The sequence below is a fragment of the Lemur catta genome, chromosome 11 (genome assembly GCF_020740605.2).
Source record: "Lemur catta isolate mLemCat1 chromosome 11, mLemCat1.pri, whole genome shotgun sequence".
Lineage (NCBI taxonomy): Eukaryota > Metazoa > Chordata > Mammalia > Primates > Lemuridae > Lemur > Lemur catta.
Window position 1 is genome coordinate 2,770,324 of NC_059138.1, and position 22,988 is coordinate 2,793,311.

General features: G+C 40.9%; 1 protein-coding gene across 3 annotated transcripts in view; it reads right to left on the reverse strand.

Moving 5' to 3' along the window:
• The window catches only part of DPP6 (dipeptidyl peptidase like 6), a 616,516-nt gene that overhangs the window by 222,783 nt on the left and 370,745 nt on the right, over window positions 1-22,988 (reverse strand). For all 3 annotated transcript variants that reach the window (XM_045564622.1, XM_045564624.1, XM_045564623.1), the window contains exon 5: window positions 11,106-11,180. In XM_045564622.1, the coding sequence (XP_045420578.1) occupies window positions 11,106-11,180 (75 nt within the window). The remainder of the gene's footprint in view (window positions 1-11,105; window positions 11,181-22,988) is intronic.

Genomic DNA, 22,988 nt, shown 5'->3' on the forward strand with positions numbered 1-22,988 from the left:
AAGAAATCATTTAATCAGAGCTAGAACATATCTACCAAATCTACTCACGCAGTTCAATACCTGCAGACTTCTTCATTCCAATGTTAAGAAAATAAAATATTTTTCTTCTTTTGACAGTTGATTTTCTCGGGTCTCTGTCACGGCAGCCAGAAACGATTCAGAGCCTCTGGGAGCTCTGCGTGTGCTGCCCAGGTGGACAGCTCGACTGTGGAGTGCCGCCTGGCCGCTGTCCACGCTCTTTCTACTGAGAAGAATGACCATTTTTCCGGTTTATAATTTCTTAATCGCACAGCAGATTGCAGAGCTGAAGGAAGAATAACCCTGCAAACTTCCCTCCGTCTCCCACGCTTAGGAAGGACGTACTTGCCACTCGCTCCCTTTGTGCAGGCACACGCACGCCCACTCGCTTGCTCACTCGGACTGGCACACGGTGTGTGCACACGCTAGAGGGAAACCGTGCAAACACAGGCACTCTGGTGTCTGTTAAATCGGCACCACTGTCCGGTAGAGGCACGTCACTGAGAGACCCAAGGCAGCACCCAATTTAGGAATCACTCAAGCAACTCATCGCTGTGCTCATTAATTTCCACAAATTCAAAACCTGTGCTGCAGACTTGGCTCCAGGCACTGTCACAGCAGATGAACCCCTAGAACCTGCCGGGGCAGCACCGAGGCTCACTCCCTCCTGCTTCCCTGTTTTGCTGTATCATAAACTCTCAGGAATAAAGCCACAGAATAAGGCAGAAAAGAGACCATTAGGAAACGAAAATGTCTTATTGGCTCAAACTACAAAACTCCAAGGCACTTGGTATGCCACGCACAAAGAGTTTTCTAAACGGCACAGTGCACTCGTTGTGAAAAACACTGAGAAAGAAGTGGGAACCCAATAAAATTCTGAAAATGACATTCTGGAAAGTCTATTCACTATCATAAAAATAATGATTTTAGTTGCCTATAGAAGGAAAGCAAAAGCATGTCCTAACCTGTTTCTAGAAGCGGGTTGTCTAATTTTACCCGGTGCTAGAACGGCGATACGTGGTACCATTGGTGGCGCTCCTGATGGCATCCTCATTTTACATTTTGTTAAATCCTTCTCCTGACAGCAGCTGGAGCCCCAAACCACAGATGGAGTTGGTCCTAACTCACAACAGTGATCAACCCTCACGGTTTTTAGTGGTATAAACATGCTCTGAGCATGAAGAAGCGATAATGATCCACAGTGAAGTCCCTAAGTCCTGATTGCTGCTCTGGAGGCCTCAGTGGTGTGGTGCATGTTAATCAGCCCTGAGTCTGCGTGTAACCGCTGCGGAGCGCTCAGCCACAACAAAGGACTGCTAATTGGAACTGAAGAGCAAATCTCTCAAGAAGAGTCTGAATCGTTTTTCCCCTCCTGACATGACAGCGACGGCCATTCACAATACAAGTGATTAAGTGTTCTCACATCTCCCTGCGTCACGCAGCAAACCCGCTTCCCTCTTCATTCGTACTTTTTCATTTCTTTTATTGCCAATTACACCAACTTCACTGGTTAATTGAGATGCCTCAGAGCCCCTCCACAGGCGGGTGGCTTGCAGGAATTGCCACCACGGTGACGTGATCGCTGCCGTGCCGCGGGAGGCTGAGAGCAGCCACCCTCCTCAGCGCTGCCTTCGGAGATCTCCACGGGGCTAGGAGGATCCAGCCCCCTCCCTGCCTCTCGTCTCCCCACCTTCCACTGCGCCCCTGAGACACCTGCCCTTCGACGGGCCACCGTCACACGTGCAGTCCCCTCCTGCCTGCTGCACGGGGCCTGGCTCTCAGGGGTCTCGACTCCCCTCAGCGGAGGTTCTTCCTCATCTCAGCCTTCCACGTGCCAAAGGGTAGAAGATGGAACAGGGGCTCCCTCCTCCTCCTCCTGTGGGTCCCAGCAGTCCCCAGGGCTCTCCGCCCCTCCACTAACGCCCCCAAGAGTCCTGCAGGCCATACCCCCGCATCCCCCTGGCACACCTGCCTCCACACCCGTCAGCTCCTTGACCCCTTGTTTGTCATTTCACTTCTCCTATTAACCTTACTGTCACAAGCACCTCGCAGCAGCACCCCACACTCATCCCCGACAGCCACGGCTCTGCTCCAGCTTCGCGCCCACGCAGACTCCCCGCCCTGCTCGAGGCTGCCAATCCACGGACCCCACCCTTTTCCACCTGTGGCCCTCCAGGCTTCCCTCTCTCTGTGACCAGCTGAGAGCCATGACCTGTGGTGACAATCACTCATTTGAAAATATTGTTAAGTCCTGATCCCACTCACCGACCACATTCCCAGTCCCAGGTGACACCGGCCGTGGGCCCTGTGTGGAGGTGGGCAGCCACTGGGCGCTCCTGGACAAGCTTCCCTGGGCTGCCGGGGTGCACCGCGGCCTCCTGGTTACAGACCCCCCGAGCCTGGCGTCCCCCGCATTCACAGGGCGCCTGCCTCCTGCCGTCCGAGACTCTCATGCTGTTCCCTCTGCAGACCACACTTTCCCACACCCACCCACTCTCCCGTCATCACTCTCAACAAGTGACATGGTCTCAACATTTATTGGGAAAAACAAAAGAATGCATTGAAAGAAACTCAATGGTCCTTCTACCACCAAGCCTACAAGCAAACCTACCTACGTATTCAGGTACTTCCTTTCTTTCCACTGCAAAAAGGAAGTGTCCTTTCCTTGTAGGTCTGAATGTTCCAGGGAGAGAGGGCGCACTGAGCTCAAAGGCCCCAAGTTTGGAAGGAACTTGGCACGTTTGAGTCCACAGGGAGGCGACTGTGGCCGGGCCGGAGTGTGCGCCATGGGGCCGAGGTCTCTGCAGGGAGTGAGCATCCCGGCACTGTGGTGAGGCTGTGGAAGCAGGTGGGGACACTACCTGAGTCACCTGTTCAAAAGACCACTCTGGCTGTGCGGTGGAGACCGGCCTGGACGGCGGCAAGAAAAACAGAGACACCAATTAGGAGGTGACTTGAAGAGGTGCCCCGGGCTGGAGTGGCGTACGTAGGACGTCTTCTACACTCCACAAATCACAGACACAGGCTGTCATTTATTGCCACCCTGCGAGCACGGTCTCATTAGGACTTTTCTGCTGCCTGTGGCTATGCCCAAAATGGCTCCTTTTGTAGCATTACATGATACAAATAAATATTTCAGGAACTCTGCAGAAACTATACCCAAAAGTATAAAGCCTTAAACTTTTTGATTCACAGAACACTTCAGGTAGGTAAAGTCTTGTATTTGTCCCCTTCAGCCAGAGCAGTGCACGCGCGCACACACACACACAAGTACCTTAACAAAGTTCATATTATGTTGAGAAAAGAATCAATGTTTGTACTACATTTTTCCTTCCGTTCCTCTTCCTTTCCTTTTTTTTTTTTTTGAAACAGGGTCTCATTCTGTTACCCTGGGTAGAGTGCAGTGGTGTCAGCCTAGCTCACTGCAACCTCCAATTCCTGGGCTCAAGTGATCCTCCTGCCTCAGCCTCCCCAGTAGCTGGGACTACAGGCATGCGCCACCATGCCCAGCTAATTTTTCTATTTTTAGTACAGATGCAGTCCTCACTCTTGCTCAGGCTGGTCTCAAACTCCTGAGCTCAAGTGATCCTCCCGCCTTGGCTTCCCAGAGTGCTGGGATTACAGGTGTGACCCACCTTGACTGGTGTGCTACATTTTTCTAGACTTAAATTCCTTCTTAAATTTAGCTCGAAAATCTGAGTAGAAATATAGATAAAAATAAACAACAAAACAAGAAAATTTTGCGTGTCAGTTGAACCACTTTTGTGTTAAAACAATATAACAACAAAAAAAACCCAACAAAACAAAAAACCCCTAAAAAACGTATAATTTCAAAAACAAACAAAAACCAAACAGCAGCAGCCAATGAACGACTAGAACAGAAAGAATGTCCCTTGTCCTCAGGCCGCTGGGCAGGTCACGACATGAGACACCAAGTCCATGTGTGGCAGAAATCCACACCAGAATTATCTTACGCTGCCTTACCTGGGTGTAGCCTTTAAATAGTTTGCCAAGGACTTGGACAAACTTGATTTTCACAAGGTTGTGAAACCACATGCATCATGCTTAGTTAAGAGCTATGTGAAAACACACAGTTCAGAAATCAATAATGACCATTTTTAATAATCTAATATACTAAGAGTCTCAGAGAAGCAGGCCTTATATAGTCAAAGAGCAAATATCGGTGTGCTAACAGAACAATCTGAACCGTTTTTTACAGTTCTGCTGCTAAGGACAGGTGGCTGGAATCAAGACACAGAAATTAATCACAGCGTGCAGGGGCTTCTGAGTGATGGCTATGGGGTGTGGGATGCGCTTCCAGGCAGCACTAGGGCAGCGGGGAGGAGGGAGGACGCCTGGAAGGTGACAGTCACCTCCTGCTATGGCAGCAGCTGCTGGGCTGATGCAGGGACAGCAGCAGCCACGGCGGACATGCCACACAGGGACTCTGCTCTTCAGTCTGCCCTCTGAGGCAACTGCAGGTGCAGGGACAGAACCCCCTGCGGTTCTGACACCAGCTGACATAGGGGCACGTCCAGCATGAACCGCATGCACCAGCTGTGCCCAGAGGTGGGCCCTGAAAAGTTTCTGTAGACGATGCAGAAGGAACTAGTCCAACAGCAGGAGATTTAAGGAACACATTTCCCTCAGGCACTCCTGGGCAAGGATTTCATCAGTTCCAATGAAGAAGGGATGGTAGAAAACCTCAGAACCACACTAGAACAGCTATATTTCTTGCAACATAGGAACTCGTGTACTCAGATTCACCTGAACTGATTGCTATAATTCAGCTATAATTCAGTCCATAGAATGGGTTTGATAATTAATAGCCAATCCCTCTACTATAAAGTCCCATATTATTTTTAAAATTAATTAAGATATAGACAAATATAGATATATGGGAAAATCCACCTGACAGGTACACTGAAGATTCTGGAATTCAGACGGGGTCACCTCACCAAACGGGTTTGATCAGGAATAGCCACAGTAGGGTGCTCTTCAGGCTTCCCATGAACTATACATTCCACAGTCCCTTAGTTGGCAAAATAGGCCATATCAACCCACCGCAGCGCAGGAGAAGACAAGAGACTTATCAAATGTGAAAACTGCTTCAAATTCCTGCAATGGAAAGCTCAGCATCCAATCATCTTTTCTCAGGTCTGAGCAGAATACATCTCAAATGGAAGGCAGTGAGCACCTAGAAGCTGCACACTGAGCCCCTCCCCACCCAGGGGGAAGCCGCTGGGGCTAAGAGATCACTCTATTTCCTGATCTTTCACCAGCATCTGCCTTTGTGAAAAACAAAGATGAGAGAAGGTCTGTAACTTGTTTACAAGCCAGGTTAGGAAATGGTTTAAGTAGAGACTTATATAGAGACTTAAAGAAAAACATCTTTCTTCTTCTATGAAGAAAAAATGGCTAAAGCTGTTCAGGCCTCACAGGCCCATTTCCAGAGCGTCTGCCCCATGGACTGCAGGCCAGAGTCGCTAGCGATGGGCGGGCGGCATAGAACCTGGTGGAAATGACACTTGGGTATGGATGGGAATGGCAACTCCATGGATCACCAGCTCTGTGAGACTATCAAATTATTCGATTAAGTTCCAGAACAAGTAAGTGGCGTCATTAGTAACTACTAATGTATAATCCTTACAAGACAAGAAGAACATCATAATATTTCTTTGGACACTTTCCTTTTTTAGCACACAACTTAATTAACAAAATCCTTTAAGAAAGGTACCAGTAAACCACGAGAAATATGTCCACAGCTAATGACCTGATGATTTCTCACTTTACTCTAAGTCTATTGCTAAAGTTGAGGTTCTGGAAGTAGCACAAAAAATAAGTAAGGTTTTCACTTCGGTTCCTTAGAGACTCGTAGTAACACTATATTTCTATAGATTTATGTAACATCTTTATTCCACAGAGCTTGAATACATAATAAAAATAAAAGAACAATATAAAGATTCTACTATATATCAACAGTTGAGCTAGGCATTTTTGTACATTATTCATTTAATTTGCACAAAACTCAGGTAGGTAAGTTATCATCCATCTTGATTTCCATAATTTCCTTGAGTTACTAATGAACTCATTATCCTCATTTCTCTGATGGAAGAACTGAAGTCATTTCCCCCTTCTTGGTCATCTAAATCATTTGCAGAGGAGTGAGGAGAACTTGGTTTTCCTGTCTCCCTCCTCAGCAAACTCTCTTGAGATTAGGCTATAGTCACACCTTTTTGCTTCTTTAACACCTTGGAAGTCTAGTGGTTGCCATGATTTGAATGTGGCCCCAAATTCATGTGTTGGAAACTTAACCCCCAATGAGACAGTGTTGGGAGGTGGGGCCCAGTAAGAGGTGACAGTGTCATGAGGGAGGAGCCCTCGAGCATGGATGAATGTAGTCATCCCAGGAGTGGGTCAGTTATCAACAGAGTGGGCTGCTGTAAAAGTGAGCCTGGCCCCTCATGCTCTCTCTCTGTCTTGCACACTCACTCGCTTCTGCTTCCACCACAGGATGACCCTCTCCAGGTGCAGTGCCACGCTCTTGGACTTCCCAGCCTGCAGAACCGTAAGAAGTAAATCTCTATGCCTTATTAATTAGTCTGTGGTATTCTGTTACAGCAACAGAAGACAGACTACAACAGAGGCCATATAAATAAGAAAGGAGTTTATTATATACTCTAAGCAATATACCCTTTAGCAGACAGCAGAGTCATTAAGTACCACGTAAATATGAGGAACTATATTTTCTTACACAGGACTATAAAGGTATGGTAGGAAGCTTCTGAAATCGCTTCCAGTGATCCTGCTCCTGGTACTGTGAATAAGGAACCAGGATGTCCATCCATCCATCCCCTTTGCGAGTAGCCTGGACTGAGTGACCTGTTTCTAATACACAGAACATACTAAATGTGAGGGGACGTCACTGCTGACATTAGGTTGTAGAAACTGTGACATCCATCTTGCTGGCATGCTTTGGCTGGCTCTTCCTGCTTGCCCCTCTGAGGAGGCAAACTGCCATGTTTTGAGCTCTTGTACGGAGAGGCTCGCGTGGTGAGGAACTGACAGCAGTCTCTGGCAAAGAGCCAGTGAGGAGCTGAACCCCGGAAACAACCACATGAGTCAGCCTGGACATGGATCCTTCTCTAGCCAAGCTTTGAGATGAAACTACAGCCCAGATAATAAATACTTTGATTGCAGCCTCTGAAAGACCCTGGCTCAAAGGATCCAGCTATCCTGAGCCCAAATTTCTGACCCACAGAAACTGTGAGATGATACAGGCTGTCTGCTTTAAGCCACTACCTTCTGGGCTAGTTTGTTACGCAGCAACAGATAACTAAAACAGATCACTTGATGTGTGTCAACCCATTCTGTTAACTGAGGAACTGTGTGACTGACTGGGATTTTAGGACAAAATCCTAAAATTTCACCAGAGTTTGGGCAAAATTTTATTTGGAACAGAAGGATGTTCCACAAGCTGTAAGAACAATCATCCCAATTAATTCCTTTAAAGGTTACAATGACATTCTTCACACATATTCAGTAGCTCTTTCAGAAAATATTCTTTAAGGAAGAATGTTTTCCAGGTATAAGTTCTTTTTCCTCTTTGAAAGTCACATAAAAATATTTGTAAATGATCTAAGATATTGCATTTAAAAACTTTTTCTCCTCCCAAAAAAGGTTTGAAAACTTTTCATATTTGTCAAATATACCTCTGTATAAAGTAACATGGCTGCTCTAATTAGATAACTTTGCTTTAAGTAGTTTTTTTCCCTATGAACATAGTTAACATAGTTTTCAAATTAAAAATTAAAAATTTGTTCCGCCAACATCTAGCTTATTTTCAAGAGAACTCTTCAGAAACTGTACACTGAGAAATGTTATTATGTTCTACATATAAAATAAACAAAATAAAACTCATGTAGCACACATTGGCTCTTTGGGGCAGGAACGATCTTTTGAGATGAAATAAGGAGATGTAAAGAAACACATTTTACAAACTATAAGGCTGGTACCACATAAATAAAAACAGGATATTGTTAATAATTTTCCATATTCCAGACATACCATTTATGGACCTACAGTTACATGAGGGCTGAAATAAATGAAAAACTGTGCAGGGATTTACTCTTTCTCAAATCAACTCGATAATCGATTTGTTCGTATATATTTTTAAGGGTACGTGTGAGGCTATCAATAAAACATAGGGTTGACATAGTTAAACTTAGTTAATTTGTGTATATTCAAGGATGTTAGCCAAGTTATGGATTCAGCAATATGAAAGGAGAGACTGGACTTCCAAGCCCACTGCCTTTGGGCACACAGCAAAGAGAGCAGGGGCTGGAAGGATGCAGGGTGGAAGATTTGGAATTTTTTAGTGGAACAGTAACCCAGTATAATGAAATTTTATTGCAAATGAAACAGTCACTCAAATAAATGAAAGATTTCCAGTAATTGGACAGTTGGTATAGTCTAAAACATTTTTATGACAGTCTTTTTAATGAGAGTTGAGTTGGTTCATATAGGCAAGATACACCAGCTGCCTTTCAGATACACACATAAGAACATGCAGGCAGGGATCCAAATAAAAAGCTCTAGCTTCCTCAGGACTCGACTGGAATCTCATGTTGTGATAAACACTCAGGAAACACTGTGTAACCCTCATGGGAATATTGAAAACTTCAAAATATACTCCAGTAAAGAAACTTACCTAACTTTGTTTCACTAGCATTTGCAAGTTCATTTGTATATGGAACCTTTTACTTTTTTAAAGAACACCCAAGAATAACACACTATTATTATTAATTGATTGTATTGTTAATATACTATTAATAGTAATTACTGATACTAAACACAGCTTAGAAGTCCTGATCTCTTCTACTTATTCCAGAATTACAGACCTAGACTATTCCGTTGAAATCCACTCCCCCTTTCTAAAATCATTTCCATTTGCATTTATCCAGCTAGGGAGCTCTGCCTAATATGTAACTCCAAATTCTCATGCCAAATCCCAAGCTCTTTGCCTTATGATTTTCCCCCCAGAAGAACAAAGAATACTTGCTTGGACAGTCATGTGTTCAGTAACTGCTCAGAACTTGAAAACTAAGGATACTTCTTTTATTCAAGTCAAAAGTATCCATTTCTACAGAATTTTTTTTTTACATTTTCAATACTTTAATTATGCTTATAGTTCTCTAAATCCACTCCAAATTGTCTGTTTTTCTTTGTTTGGGGAAACAAACTGGACAGTCTTAGTCCAAATGCTGACAAGCGCTGCCGGGTGAGAAAGGGTTATTTCAAGGTTCCTATTTCAGCCAGCGTTCTGCATGGTGAAGACCCATATGCAGAAAAATGATCTTTACCAAAATGGTTATTGGTTCAGTGGGACCCAGGGCACTGTTTCAGGCAGAGCACTGGGAAAGAGGAGGGAAGCTGGTGAATTCTACCACGCACAGAACCAGAGCCCACAGATGAGAGCATCCCTCTCCCAAACGGGCAGACGTGAGACCCCTTCTAGAACATCCTGAAGAACAAACACATCACGGTGTTTGGAAGGCTTCCGGGAGCAGGATGCTCACTACATCACGAGGTACTGCATCCCACTGCTGGGGTGCTCCAATGATTAAAAGATTCTCTAGTGAGATAACCTAACATCTGTCTTTCTATGATTTCCTCACTCAGGCGTTAGCTGTGCCTCCTGGGGCAACCAGAACACATCCATGAAAGTCTTTCAAACATCTGCTGGGTCTTTCTCTTGTTCAGGTGTGGAGATTATATTTTTGGTGGTGTCCAAGGGTGATGAAGGGAGCTGAAATAGTCTATGATCCATGAACATCATGTTCAGACGCTTGAAACCTAGAGGCAAGTTTAGGGCTGGGTGTAGGCGACACACACAGTCCCGAACCTTTTAGAAGGTCAAGTTCACCACCTGCTCCCCATCAAAGAGATAAAGATGTCCAATTGTTCCAAAGAATTTGGATGGAGAAAATGAAAGCTTTCATATAATAGACATTTAAAATACTGAAAAATAGAAAACTGAAATAGAATTTAAAAAATCTACAGTTGCAGGAATAAAGTTGAAATCTCCAATAAATAAGGCAGCTGTCAAATCAACTTCTAAAGGAAATCTTAAAAACCATAGAATTAGACTTGCATCTCCATGCAAACCAATCTCCAGCCTTCCCAGTGGGATATAAATCAAAAAGCCTGCCCACCTCGTGACAGAGGAGAGCCTCTCAAACTCACCAAGGAGCCACTCTGACCTGCTTTACAACCCGGGTGCCATTACCCCCCAGAAGCATCAGGAAACTCTAATTAGAACGGTCTCAGAAAAGCTACAAAGGCAGAAGAACTCTGAGAGTATAGAATAAAATTCCTAAAATTCACATTTCCAAAGTTGTTTATCTCTTATAAACTGAACATCTGCTTGACTTATACAAATAAATTTCAACTCCTAGCTTATTTAAAATTAAAGAGACAAAATGAATTTTAAAATATCAGCATGTTAAATGAAAACAAGAAAAAGGAAGAAGAAGAAAGAAAAATCCTAGCTTAGGAAGTTTCAGACTGCTACTAAAGCCCACGGTGAGGTTTTACAGAAAATTCTGGTGAAATTTTACAGGAGACTCATATATGTGACGTGCTAAAAATAGAGCTTACATAATGAAAGTGATAGTTCAACTCCACTGGAACACTGTGTTGGTCAGGACATCACTAAGGTATTATTTGAGTTTAGAAAGAACCTGGTGGTTACTTTTTGTTCTTAAGATAAAATTTGTGGTTGCACTGCCAAAACAGTAAGTACAATGACTGCACAAAAGGTTAAGATAAATCTTTATGAAAAGACAAGTTCTCCCCATCTCCCTAAGGAGCCCTAAAATAAGTGGTCTTTTTTTCCCTGCCAAGCAGACTTTTATACCTCTCCTCTCTCCTAGGTGGCAGTATGACATACAAAAGAGACTACTCCTGGACCTACCAAATACTGCAGGATTTAAAATCACTAAGAATGAAGATCCAAGGAAAATACTTAATGAGGCATCAGAATAAAGACACGGTTCTTTTGTAGACAGAAAAAAGGTAGTACTCACCGGTTCCACGTTGTATGCAAAAAGCGCATACTCTCTATCTGGAGAGATTTCATATCTGATGGCTCTTAATGATTCCTAAAAGAAAAAAAAAAAAAGAATTTTGAAGAATTTTAAAGCATTACATGTAACTACTGAGAATTATGTAATAAAACTGTGCCTGCTGGTGTCATTTAATATTTGGATATTTTATATATAGCTAAGAAAATGGTTATATCGCTTCTTTGTTAGCTTAACAATATTTATTTGATGCTTTTCCACATTTTATTTGGATTTTTTTCAATTTTCAACAAAACATATTTATTGCACCCATTAAAACAAATCAATAGAAATAAGCATAAAAAGAAATAACCTTTTCCCACAAGACTCCCAACCTTTTGATATGTTCAAACATCTTTTTCCTCACTCATACCTAGAAGCACATGCAGAGTCAGCACTAACACAGAATCACACCGTACACGTTGTTTTGCAACTTGCCCATACGGGCATCCCTGCAAGGCAGTGCACAGAGGACTATCACTTTCCCCTTCAAATTTCTTCGAAGTACACAAGTCATTCTATATGAGTGGCATCATCAACCGTGTTTCCTTTCAACTCACCCCACTCTTTGCAGGGCAGGCACGCTGCCATGGCGACACCCCCAGCCACCCTGAGGAGCCCTCCATTGTCCATCTACTGTACATCACTCTGTCCATGCTCAGACAGACACATGAAAACATACAGCAACACGACAACAGTTAGAAACGATCCTACGTCACATTGTACATCTCTGCACCTTAGCTTTCTCATGCAATACCTGAAGGAAATTTTGACTCTAAGGAATTGGGTTCCCTTGAATTAGTGATCTTTTGTTTTTGTTTTTTTTTTTGAGACAGAGTCTCACTTTGTTGCCCAGGCTAGAGTGAGTGCCGTGGCATCAGCCTAGCTCACAGCAACCTCAAACTCCTGGGCTTAAGCGATCCTCCTGCCTCAGCCTCCCGAGTAGCTGGGACTACAGGCATGCACCACCGTGCCTGGCTAATTTTTTCTATATATACTTTTAGTTGTCCAGATAATTTATTTCTATTTTTAGTAGAGACGGGGTCTCGCTCAGGCTGGTCTTGAACTCCTGACCTCGAGCGATCCACCTGCCTCCCTCTCCCAGAGGGCTAGGATTACAGGCGTGAGCCACTGCACCCAGCTGAATTAGTGATCTTTAAAGGTTTCATAATATCCTATAGTCCACACCTTGGGACACACCTTAAGTTACTCATTCAATCCTTACCAAAGTGCAGCAATCCATTCTTGCTACTCATAGCAGTTATGTTCTGTAAAGTCACCACTAACTCTGACCTAACAGATAGTATTTAGAGGAAATACTGGGTAGGGTCCTTTGAACCTGGGATCACAACATTTTTGTCAACTGATCAGTGGATAATCTTGCTTTTTGTGTGTTTCTGTTTACAGACACCTTATTGAATATATTAATATAGTGTTGATTCATTAACACTGATCTCGTAGCCAACAGCACTGTAGCCTATGCCTAAACAAAGCTTATCTATTAATAAAACACATATTTTCTCAGTAAGGCACTTACTTCACAGCCTTTGTGTACTTAGGAACACCATGCAGTACTTCAGCACTATGCCTGAGGGCCACTTTAAACATGAAATCACCACCATAAAGCACAAACATGCAAAAAATGTCACTACACTAAAGAGAACACAAAAAGGAAAGTAGGTTACAGGGTAAGAGTCAAAACAAGAAAGCAGAATATTGCCTGTTCCACCTGAGCTGGGAGTGGAAACAGTGAGAAACTGAAATATTTTGCTGCCATGCCCAAGAATGACAGCAAAGGTGCTGCATTACTTTGGGAGTTACAAGTAAGTTTTATAACATAAGGTGAGTTTGCAAATATGAAAGCTTTGAATAATGAGGGCCAATTTTGTTTCCGGAGAGCTGTTACCATGAATAATGTGCAAAATAAAGATCCTCAACTATGTGTCTGTAGTGATGCATGTGTGATTTTAGAATTTTTTAGAGACACGGTCTTGCTCTGCCTCCAAGGCTAGAGTGCAGCGGCGTGGTCACAGCTCACTGCAGCCTTAAACTAATAGTGTTGTCAAGTCTTTTGTAGTCTTACTAATTTTTTTGCATATTTTATCAATTACTCAGAGAGGATGGTTGGAATCTCCAACTCTAATTGTGAATTTGTCTATTTCTGCTTTTGTTTCAAAAAATTGTTGCCTCAAATACTATAGCTCTATTGCTGGTTGCACACACCTTTAGGATTCTTAAGTTTTCTTAATGAACTTACTCCTTTATCATTTTAAAACATTTCTCCTCATTTCTGGTAATATTCCTTGTTACCTATTTGTCTGATATAACCATTCAAGATTGACTTTGATTAGAGTTTGGATGTTATATCTTTTTAATTATAATCTATGTCTTTATATTTATATTATATATCATAGATAGCTTATAATTAGCTCTTTCCTTTTAAACTAAACTTAAAATCCTCCAGGAGTAGGAAGGGGAGCTTGTGTACATAATGATACAGGAAATATGTCTTTATAATGCCACCCTATATTGCATCAGATTTCTCCATCCAAGTACTAACCAGGCCCAAGCCTGCTTAGCTTCCAAGATCAGACAAGCTCGGGCACGTTCAGGGTGGTACGGCCATAGACAATTGTATCAGATTTCTTAATGCTACTAACTGCCCAAGAAAGTTGTGTCCCACCCAAGAAAGTTCTAACTTGTTCCAAAAGTTTAATATGTCTGTCTGTTCTTTTTGTCAGTGTTTAGGAAAAAAGGTTCACACAAAAATTTTACATGAGGTTACATTAAGAGGAGCTGGACATATTTTACCACATGTAAAGGTCCCTTTGATGAAACAAAACAGATGTTGAAGAACTAGTTAATTATTAACAATTTTACCGAAGTTTCCACCAAAGCCTAGCCATATATTGACCCTATCTACCATGCCTGGCACTCCTCATTCTGCCATGTAGATCTGACTTTTCATCTGGTAGAACTTTTCTTACTCCAAAGAACTTCCTTTAAATTTCTCATAGTGTAGGTTTGTGGCCAGTAAATTCCCTCAGATTTTCTCTGCAAATTCTTTATATTTATTTTTGAAAGATATTTTTCCTGCATATAGAATTCTAGATTGGCAGCTTTTTATCCCTCCCAGTACTTCAAAGATCTCACTCCACTGTCTTCTGGCTTCCAGCATCTCTGTTGAAGAGTCTGCTGGATTTCTCACATTTGTTCTTCTGTACGGATGTCTCTTTCCTTTGACTGCCCTTAAGATGTCCTATGTGGTTTTCAATAACTTGATTACCATATGCTTTGGTGTGATTTACTTTACGTGTATTATGCTTGGTGTTTACTGAGTTTTTTAAAATCAAATTTGGGAAAAATTCAGTCATTATTTCCCCAAAAGTTTGTTTTGCCTTCTTTTCTCTTTTCATTTTCTGGGACTTTAATTACAAGCATATTAGTCTACTTTATATTAAAAAACAAGTCATTGAGATGCTGTGCAAGTTTTTTTTAAAAGTATGTTTTCTTTTTTGTTCTTGGTTTTGGATAGTTTCTATTGCTATTGCTTAAACTTTAGGCTTTAAAAAAATTCTGTGGTGTCTAATCTGTTGTTAATCTGGAGAATTTTTTTATTTTAATATTTTATTTTTCATCTCTAGATATTTTGTTTGGGTATTTTGCAATCTTCAATGTCTCTTATGATCATGCACATGCTTTCCCTTATATCTTTGAGAATTTGGAACATTTATTTTTAGCAGTTTTTAATGTGCTAATTCCATTATCTGTTATTTGTGGTCTGTCTCTATTGACTGCTGATATTTCTCTTCATTAGGAGGCACATTTTCCTGTGTCTTTGAGAGTGAGTGTGTGTGTGTGTGTGTGTGTGTGTGTGTGTGTGTGTGTGTGTGTGTATTTAAATTACCACCAGATATTTTGAGTTTCCTCTCATGGAATTGTGGATTTTTTTTTGTATGCCTTCAAGGAATGTTGGATGTTTTATGACAGGCAATTAATTACTTGTGGATTAATTTAAGATTTATTTTTAAGATCTTTAAAAGCTTTTCTACAGTAGCTATTACAGTCATACATGACTTATTGATATATATTCTGAACAATGCATCACTGGGCAATTTTAGCATTTTGTGAACATCATAGAATATACTTACACAAACCTAGGTGGTATAGCTTATTACATTACCCAGTATATATGGGATAGCCTATGGCTCCTAGCATACAAACCTATACAGCACATTACTGTACTTAATGCTGCAGGCAATTGTAATACAATGCTAAGTATTCATATATCTAAATATATCTGAATGTAGAAAAGGTATAATAAAATATGGTATTATAATCTTTTGAGACCACCATTATATTAATTTATGTTGTTGATGAAACATCATTATGTGGTACATGACTGTATTCTAGTGCTGAGTCTCATTCCCAAAGGGTTGTTTTTCTGAGGTCTCTATTTAATGTCTCATGGCTAAATGAAACAAGTGATTCCTGACAATGTATGAGCTCTGGGAAATTTTCATCTTATAGGGTCCTATAATTATTCTTTCCCTGGAATTTTATTTTGTTCTGCCTTATGTTTCACTCTTCACATGTAAAGATCAACAATTCACCAAAGGCTCAAAGAGAATCCTATGTAGATTTTGTGAGTATTCTCTAGTTAGCTTCCTCATTTGGGGTATTCTTTTTCCTAAATTGTAGCCATAGTTTTTTCCTGAGCTCTGACCTCTGTCTTCTTAACTCGACAAGACTGAGGTCTTGAGTTTTTCCTCCTTGTACTGCAGGCCAGCAATTATAATACATTCATGCAGAAAGTCCACATGATGGCATAGTTCATTTGTCTTCCTTTTCTCAGGGATCACAGCTGTACACTGCCGGTTGTCCAATGCATGAAAACTGTTTTGTCCCCATATTTTGTCCCATTTTATAGTTGTTTATGTTAGAAGAGTAATTCTGATCATCTTATACTGTGTGGCCAGGACCAGATGTCAAGAAGAGAATTTTAGGTTGTTTTGCCACAGCTAATTCCCTGTGCCTAACAGTGACTGGTTATAATAGATGTTCCATAAATGTTTGCTGAATAAATGAATGATTACATCCTCAGCTGTTACAGGGGTGGCAATAATGTGACTGACATAAAAATAATACAAAAAAACCCAGCAATTATGCAACTTTCTACACTTAGAAATCAGTATAGGTCACATTCCTCAATGGGGGGTCAACTGCTAATGATCTTGCCTGAGACAGTGAGAATTTCATTAGGCTCTTTGAGAAGATTACCACTGCCATTCTTAGGAATGCTTTCATGCATTTCTGACCATTCCAGTCTCCATATCCTTAACAGCTGCAGAAATTTTAAGCTGTGGACATACCAGTTCACCAAGTGCAAATAATAGATGCAAAAACACCTAGCACATTCCTAAACATTGCTCCAAGATTATGATTCAAAGATCAATTTCTCAGGCAAAGCAGGCCTTGGTTTCAGGCTCACCTGAGCTATACCAGAAATATTTTTGTCCATTTTCTATTATTTACTTATATTTCTCTGATCAATTTGGAAGAACTCTTTATAGATTATAGATATTTTCCCTTTGTTACCTGGATTGCAAATATTGTCCATTATTTTTCTAGTGATTTTGCCTTAATATTAACATTTAAAATTGTATATGGCAAGATAAATAGAGTGTCTTTCTCTAATAGCCCTGGATTTCCTATTTTGTTACAAAGTTCTCTCTTTTTGCTAAACCAAATTATAAGCTTTTAAAAATATTTAAGCCTTTAATCCAATTGGAATTTAATTCTGTATATTTGAAAATGAGATTTATTTTTTGTCCTTGTAAATGGGGAGTTAGTTATGCCAGTATTGTGTTCCAATTGTATTACCATCCCTCAGTGCTTTTATGACAAATACTCATTTATATATTGGAACCTTCTGTTATTCCAAGACAAAGTTTGATGGTTTTTAAGCTTGGACTGTGGATTCAGAAAGCCTGAGATTTGTGTCCTGTTTATAACACTTACTATGGGAAATTTTGAAAATTTCTTAACTTCTTGTGTTTCTGTAAAGTGGAGGTAATATTTTTATCTACTTCATGGTTGATGTGAAAATTCAATGAAGTAATTATAATACCTGGTACACAGCAAGCACCCCAAAGTGTTAGTTATTATAGCTACTGAGTTGAATAAAATGTCTTTACTATGTGTTTTCATTTCTGGTAAAACTATGTTACTATACATTTTGAAACATTTCATGGGTAATTTCAGGTGTTTATTCCTATATATGACAACTAAGATCATTTTGTCAAATAACACTAAAGTTTTTTCAGAGTTCTAATTAGGATTGTATCAAAGTTTGATATCAATTTAAAGGGAATTAACATTTTCAATATTATCTACTTTTCTAAGATTACATCATTATCTTTAATATTTTTCAAATCTCTAACAAGATTTTACAGTTTGCTTTACTCTAAGTCTTGTGGCATTCTTATGAGACTTATTCTAAGTATTTTTATATTTTTTGTTCTTATTGTGAATGGAATATTTTCTCCATTTCAACTTACAGGTACTTAACATTAGTGAGAAGAAAAACTATTGATTTCACACTATATTTCTTATATTCAGCCACATTAAGAAATTTTCGTAATGGTTTTTTTTAAACTAGTATCTTTTAGGTTCTCTAGGGATAGAATTATATTATCAGAAAATGAAATATAATTTTTTATTTTCTAGTTCTTAATTCAATTATCTGGTTTGCTTATAGTATCTCCAAGAACATATTAATGGTGATGGTGATTATTCCTGCTTGATCTCTGACTATGATCAAAACAGTTTTATTGTTTGCCATTTAGAATGGTTCTCACTGCTGGTTGGTTCTTGGTAAATAAACTTTATCATATTTAAGCAGTTTTTCATTTTTATCTTACTGAGAATTTTTACTAGGAGTTGCTAATAAACTTTACCTGATGCCCTTTCAGCATCTAGTGATTTAATCATAAGGCTTCTTCTGTAATTTTGCAGTTGTAATGCATTTTGTTGATCAATTTCCTGATATATAAATACCATTGTCATTATTAAATCTCACCTGTTTATAGCATACTATGATTCTGATACATGACTAAACTCTACTTGCTAATAGTTTGCTTATAAATTTTGTACTATACTCACCAGTGATATTAGTGTATATAGTAGTCCACATTTTGTACTGTCTGGGGCAACTTAGTTATAATCAATAACATACTTTTAATAACATTATGCTGACTTTTAAAAACTCTGGTCTAAATATATGAGGATCTCATTTATATAAAATCCAAGGCATGTTTCTGATGAGAGACATATCTAAAGGTTTGGTTCTTCCTCATGTAATAGATAAATACATGTGTAATTATAAATTCAGAGAAGGGAAGGTGGCTGTTAGTGGAAGAAAAGATATAAAATAATAGAATGCCCCAACTTACCATGTAACAGATGGGAAATAAATGGTAGAAAGCATCAATATATCCAGAAGCTGATTTTTGAAAGCAATTCCCCTCAAAAAACTCATAAAGGAAAAAAAAACCCCTAAATATAAAGGATGGATAACAATAAACAAAAGACAAAAACTGGAAAGACTGATTTATAAGAGGATACTATGTGCAACTCTATGGGAACACACACCAAACCTACAACAAACGATGAGCCTCTTTTTCCTTCCTACTCTAAGAGGAAGACAGGAACACATGGGCCTGACAGTGCCCTTGATGACAGAAGCCACAGCCTGACTCTGGACCCCGAATGCACCTAAAACTCATGTAATATGGACTCAGACAGACCCAGGTGCTGCTACTAGCACTGCACTCACCGGTTGTAAGTTACAGAAAACCTGAAAATGCCCTTGCTGTAGAGCAGAGGGAAAAGATGATTAAAGATCCACCACTGAAAACGTGTCCAGATGGTTTACAGCTGACTTCTCTCTAACCTTGAAACACATCATCCCACAGGATTCAGTCACTCAGCATTTTTTGCATTAGGCTAAACTGATTCAACGTTTTGCATTTTGAGTCTTTATTTCAGGACAATATGCAGTGGCCTCTAGGAGTAACCTCGCAAAGTATGAGGGTAGATTCACAGGCATGAACCACGCATTTAAAGCTGTGGCATCCTTCTCTGTAACGCAAGGATGGCCTCAATACCACTTTACAACTGTAGTGACTAAGACTACAGCTGGACCCTTTATGCAATCCAGAAAGTATTCAGTTTGGAATTAGATAAAGCTGAGTTCAGCTCTCAGGACTACGAGCTATGAGCTACGTGACTCAGAAAAAAGTTCTTTAACCTCTTGTTTTCTAATCTTTAAAATAATAAAGTACTAAAGCTCACAGAATTCCTAAGGATTACAATTGAATAAGATAATGTGTGTATAGTCTTAGGTTCTTTCTGGTCACATCCCAAGCACTCAGAATATCAATTATTGGTTAAGTCACTCTGCATGCACCTCACACCATCTTCTTCCACCCTACAGTCCACTACTCTCCCCACTCGAGTTTCCGAGTTCAACACCTGCCCATTAACAAGGCTCAACACACACCATTGTTGCAATCTCTCCCACCTGCACACAAAATGTAGCCAAGTGTTATCAATTCCACCCCCACAATGTAACTAAAACCCTATCCCCTGCGCCTTCCTAAAGCCACCACCTAAATTCAGGACCTCCTCCACCTCCACCTGGGCTTGAGGCAACTGCTGCGGACCCCCTACCTGTAATCTTTCCCTTCTCCATATCCCCTTTCTTATTGGCCTTGTCCTGTTATTTTCCTAAAGCACACTGGCTTGTCCTGCTCAAAAATTCTATCCCTTCCCATTTCCTACGGAGTAAAGACTAGGCCACCAAGGAAGGTTCCTGAAGGCCCGTGGGGAGGGGGCTCTGCGGCTAGCGCAGGCTTCACGAATTGAAAGAAGAGGCGAGCGGCAGCCGGCAGATGAGACACACTCGATTGTCGGGGGGATGCAGCACACAGCGAGAACATGGCAAGCGCTTATACATGGCTCAGAACAATAGTGGCAACATGCCAAGCGTAAGCATGGTCACATGGCTTCACATGGGGGTAATGCCTTGGTTACATAAACGTGCTGACTCAAGCCTCCCCGGAAGGCCGGCTTGCCGGAAGGCCTGGCCAGGAAAAAACACTGCGGCCCTCATCTCAGTTTGGCCTAGGAAACCTACTGCCCACACAAATGAATTTTCCCTTACAAGACCTCTCTGCATCTTTCTTCTGGGCCTTTAAACCACAACCTTCCAAGCCCCTCCCCACACAATCCACTCCCGACACTGTCTGGTCCTGACACGTGGATTTCCCACCCTGCTCATTTTGCCTACGATGCCATTTCCCACTTGTATCCCAAATCCACGGACGACTGACGTGCTGGCTCTTCAAACCCTTATCTAGAGTTGACAGCAATCCTCTTCTTTCTCACCCGGTTCTCACTGCATGTCGTGCCTCTACTGCAGAATAATTATGTTCTAAAGTTCGTTTCTTTTAAATGAACTAGGCTTAAAGCTGCCTAAGAGTACAAACTGTGTTTGATTAATCATCGTGTCCATACCCCCTGTCTTGCCAGGGCCTTCTCAGTGGAAGCAGCCTGAGGGTCGCAGGGCAGCACCCCCACCCTGCAGGGAGCAGTGGCCTTGCAGCCAGAAAGATTAAACCACTACTGTACTTACTTTCAGGATGTAAGTATAAAATATTCTACTCACTTTAAAAATTAAAAGACTAGCCTATGAAGTAAACACTGGAAGAAAAATAGGTAGAAAATACTTTTGTTTTCTATTCTATGTTGTAGTAAGCAAAGTAAAAAAAAAGGGAGAGGAGGAGGATAAAAGAGAAAAGGAACAAAAGGAAAGAGACCACCTGAGACAGGGGAGAAAAGGAAAAGAGTTGAGAGAATCCTACAAACACAGAAACAAATGCGGAAGAGGCACTTTGCACCACAACTTTTTATAATGATCTTACAAAAGACGTAGAGTTTCTAATGTCGCCCTTTTGTTCCTGGACTGAAAGGGGGTTTGGGACTCGGAGGCCAGTGTTTAGAAGTCAGGAGCGTGGGTTCCTGGGGACCGGCCAGCTCAGTCCTGTGTGAGGGGCCAGCTGCCTCCCAGCTCCCGCCAAGCAGTGCTCTCTGTGAGAAAATGAGGACTGGCTGCTGCCAGATCTCTTTTTCAAGAGATGCCAGAAATCTGGGTTTCAAGTTCATAAAAACCACTCTGTGGGCCAAGCAAAACATTCCAATGAGCATCCTAAGCTGCCAGTTTCCGCCCTGTCCACCGTAGTCAAAACCGTAGACAAAAACAAAGCTACTTCTCCTCAGTGGTTTTCACCTACGTGTGAAGTGAAATCCCACCTCGGATTAGAAACAGCCAGCAGCCACGCCGGCCTGCTGCGGCAGCTGTCCCGGCCACAGGCAGCGTGGTGAGCCCAGGACGGCAAGAGCTGCCCTTGGGCTGCGTCCACTGCCCCTGGGCCGGCCTGTCCGCACCTGGGACAACACCTGTCGGAGTGTCCTGTGCTCCCTGCCAGCAGCAACACGGCTCTGCGGAGAACAGAAAAGGGAAAGAAAGAGGCCTGGAAGGCGGCTTCTTGCTCCTCCCAAATTTACCCCCTCTCGAGGCTGAAAGGAGGAAGCAGCAGCACTTGACAGAAATTAAGGAAGTTGAGAATGACTGATGTGAGGGTCAAGCATCCAGTGGCGTTCACTGAATGAAGTGGAAGAAAAGTGCTCTCAAGTTCTAATCTCAGCCAAATTCTGGAGCTCCTCTGGTAGCACAAACAGGCCTATTATTTGTTCTTATTTTGGAATGGGTTTAATAATACTTGCCTATTTATATCCTTTTCTGTGAGGAGTCAGAATTAATTTTTAGAGAGTGAAATAAAAATTAAAATTCTACATCTAAATATTATATAAAATCAAAGGGAGACAAATTAGAGAAACCCATTCTTATTTAAATGTTAATTTAGCCATTAAAATAATGAAAACAAGTAAATTAGTAATTAAAACAACACATAAAAATTGAGAAAACCTGTTATAAGCATAAGAACACAATGCTTTTTTTTTTAATCAACTTATTTTCCCTTTCAAGTATTTCCGGGAACTGTCTACAGCTCTTACATATTCATTGTTGAGGAAGTCTAATCTCTTTGAAACATGAGCCTGAATTTTAAAAATTCTGATTAAAATTATTGAATAAATGGCATTGAAACAGCAATTATGGAAATCACACTAGAAAATAATACACAGCATTTAACCACCCGAGATTTATCTATTTTCATAGTTCAGTGTTCACTTCCTAGCCTTTTCAATAAATACAGTTAATAGAAGTATTACATTGTATTCTTTTGTATCATTACATAGTATTCATAGCTGTTATTTTAATAGCCACATATTTTATTTTTCACTTATCTCGTTTTCCAAGTTTCAGATATTTTCATTGTAAATAATGCTGCAACTTCATAGACTTCATAAACTTTTTTAGACTATTTACTTATGTAAAATTTCCTGGAGTAAACAAAAATGCAGCAGTATTTTTATTGTTCTTAAAGTGTATTGGCAAGTTGCTTTCCAAACACCTGGCACCATTTAAATACTACAATGAATGTGTTACTCTTGTCACCTGACTGGTATTAACAATAAAAAGGGCATATAAACTATGAGTGTCACAGATCAATACAGATCTATTCTGAACTGGCCCGTTGTTGGATCAACAGCACTACCCATGGAGGTCCTGCCAGAGGTGTCTGAGAAATAAAAATAAAATCTTAAGCTCCCTAAACAACCGAACAGACCCCCTCGGCCAAGGAGACTCCAGAGACATCTTAG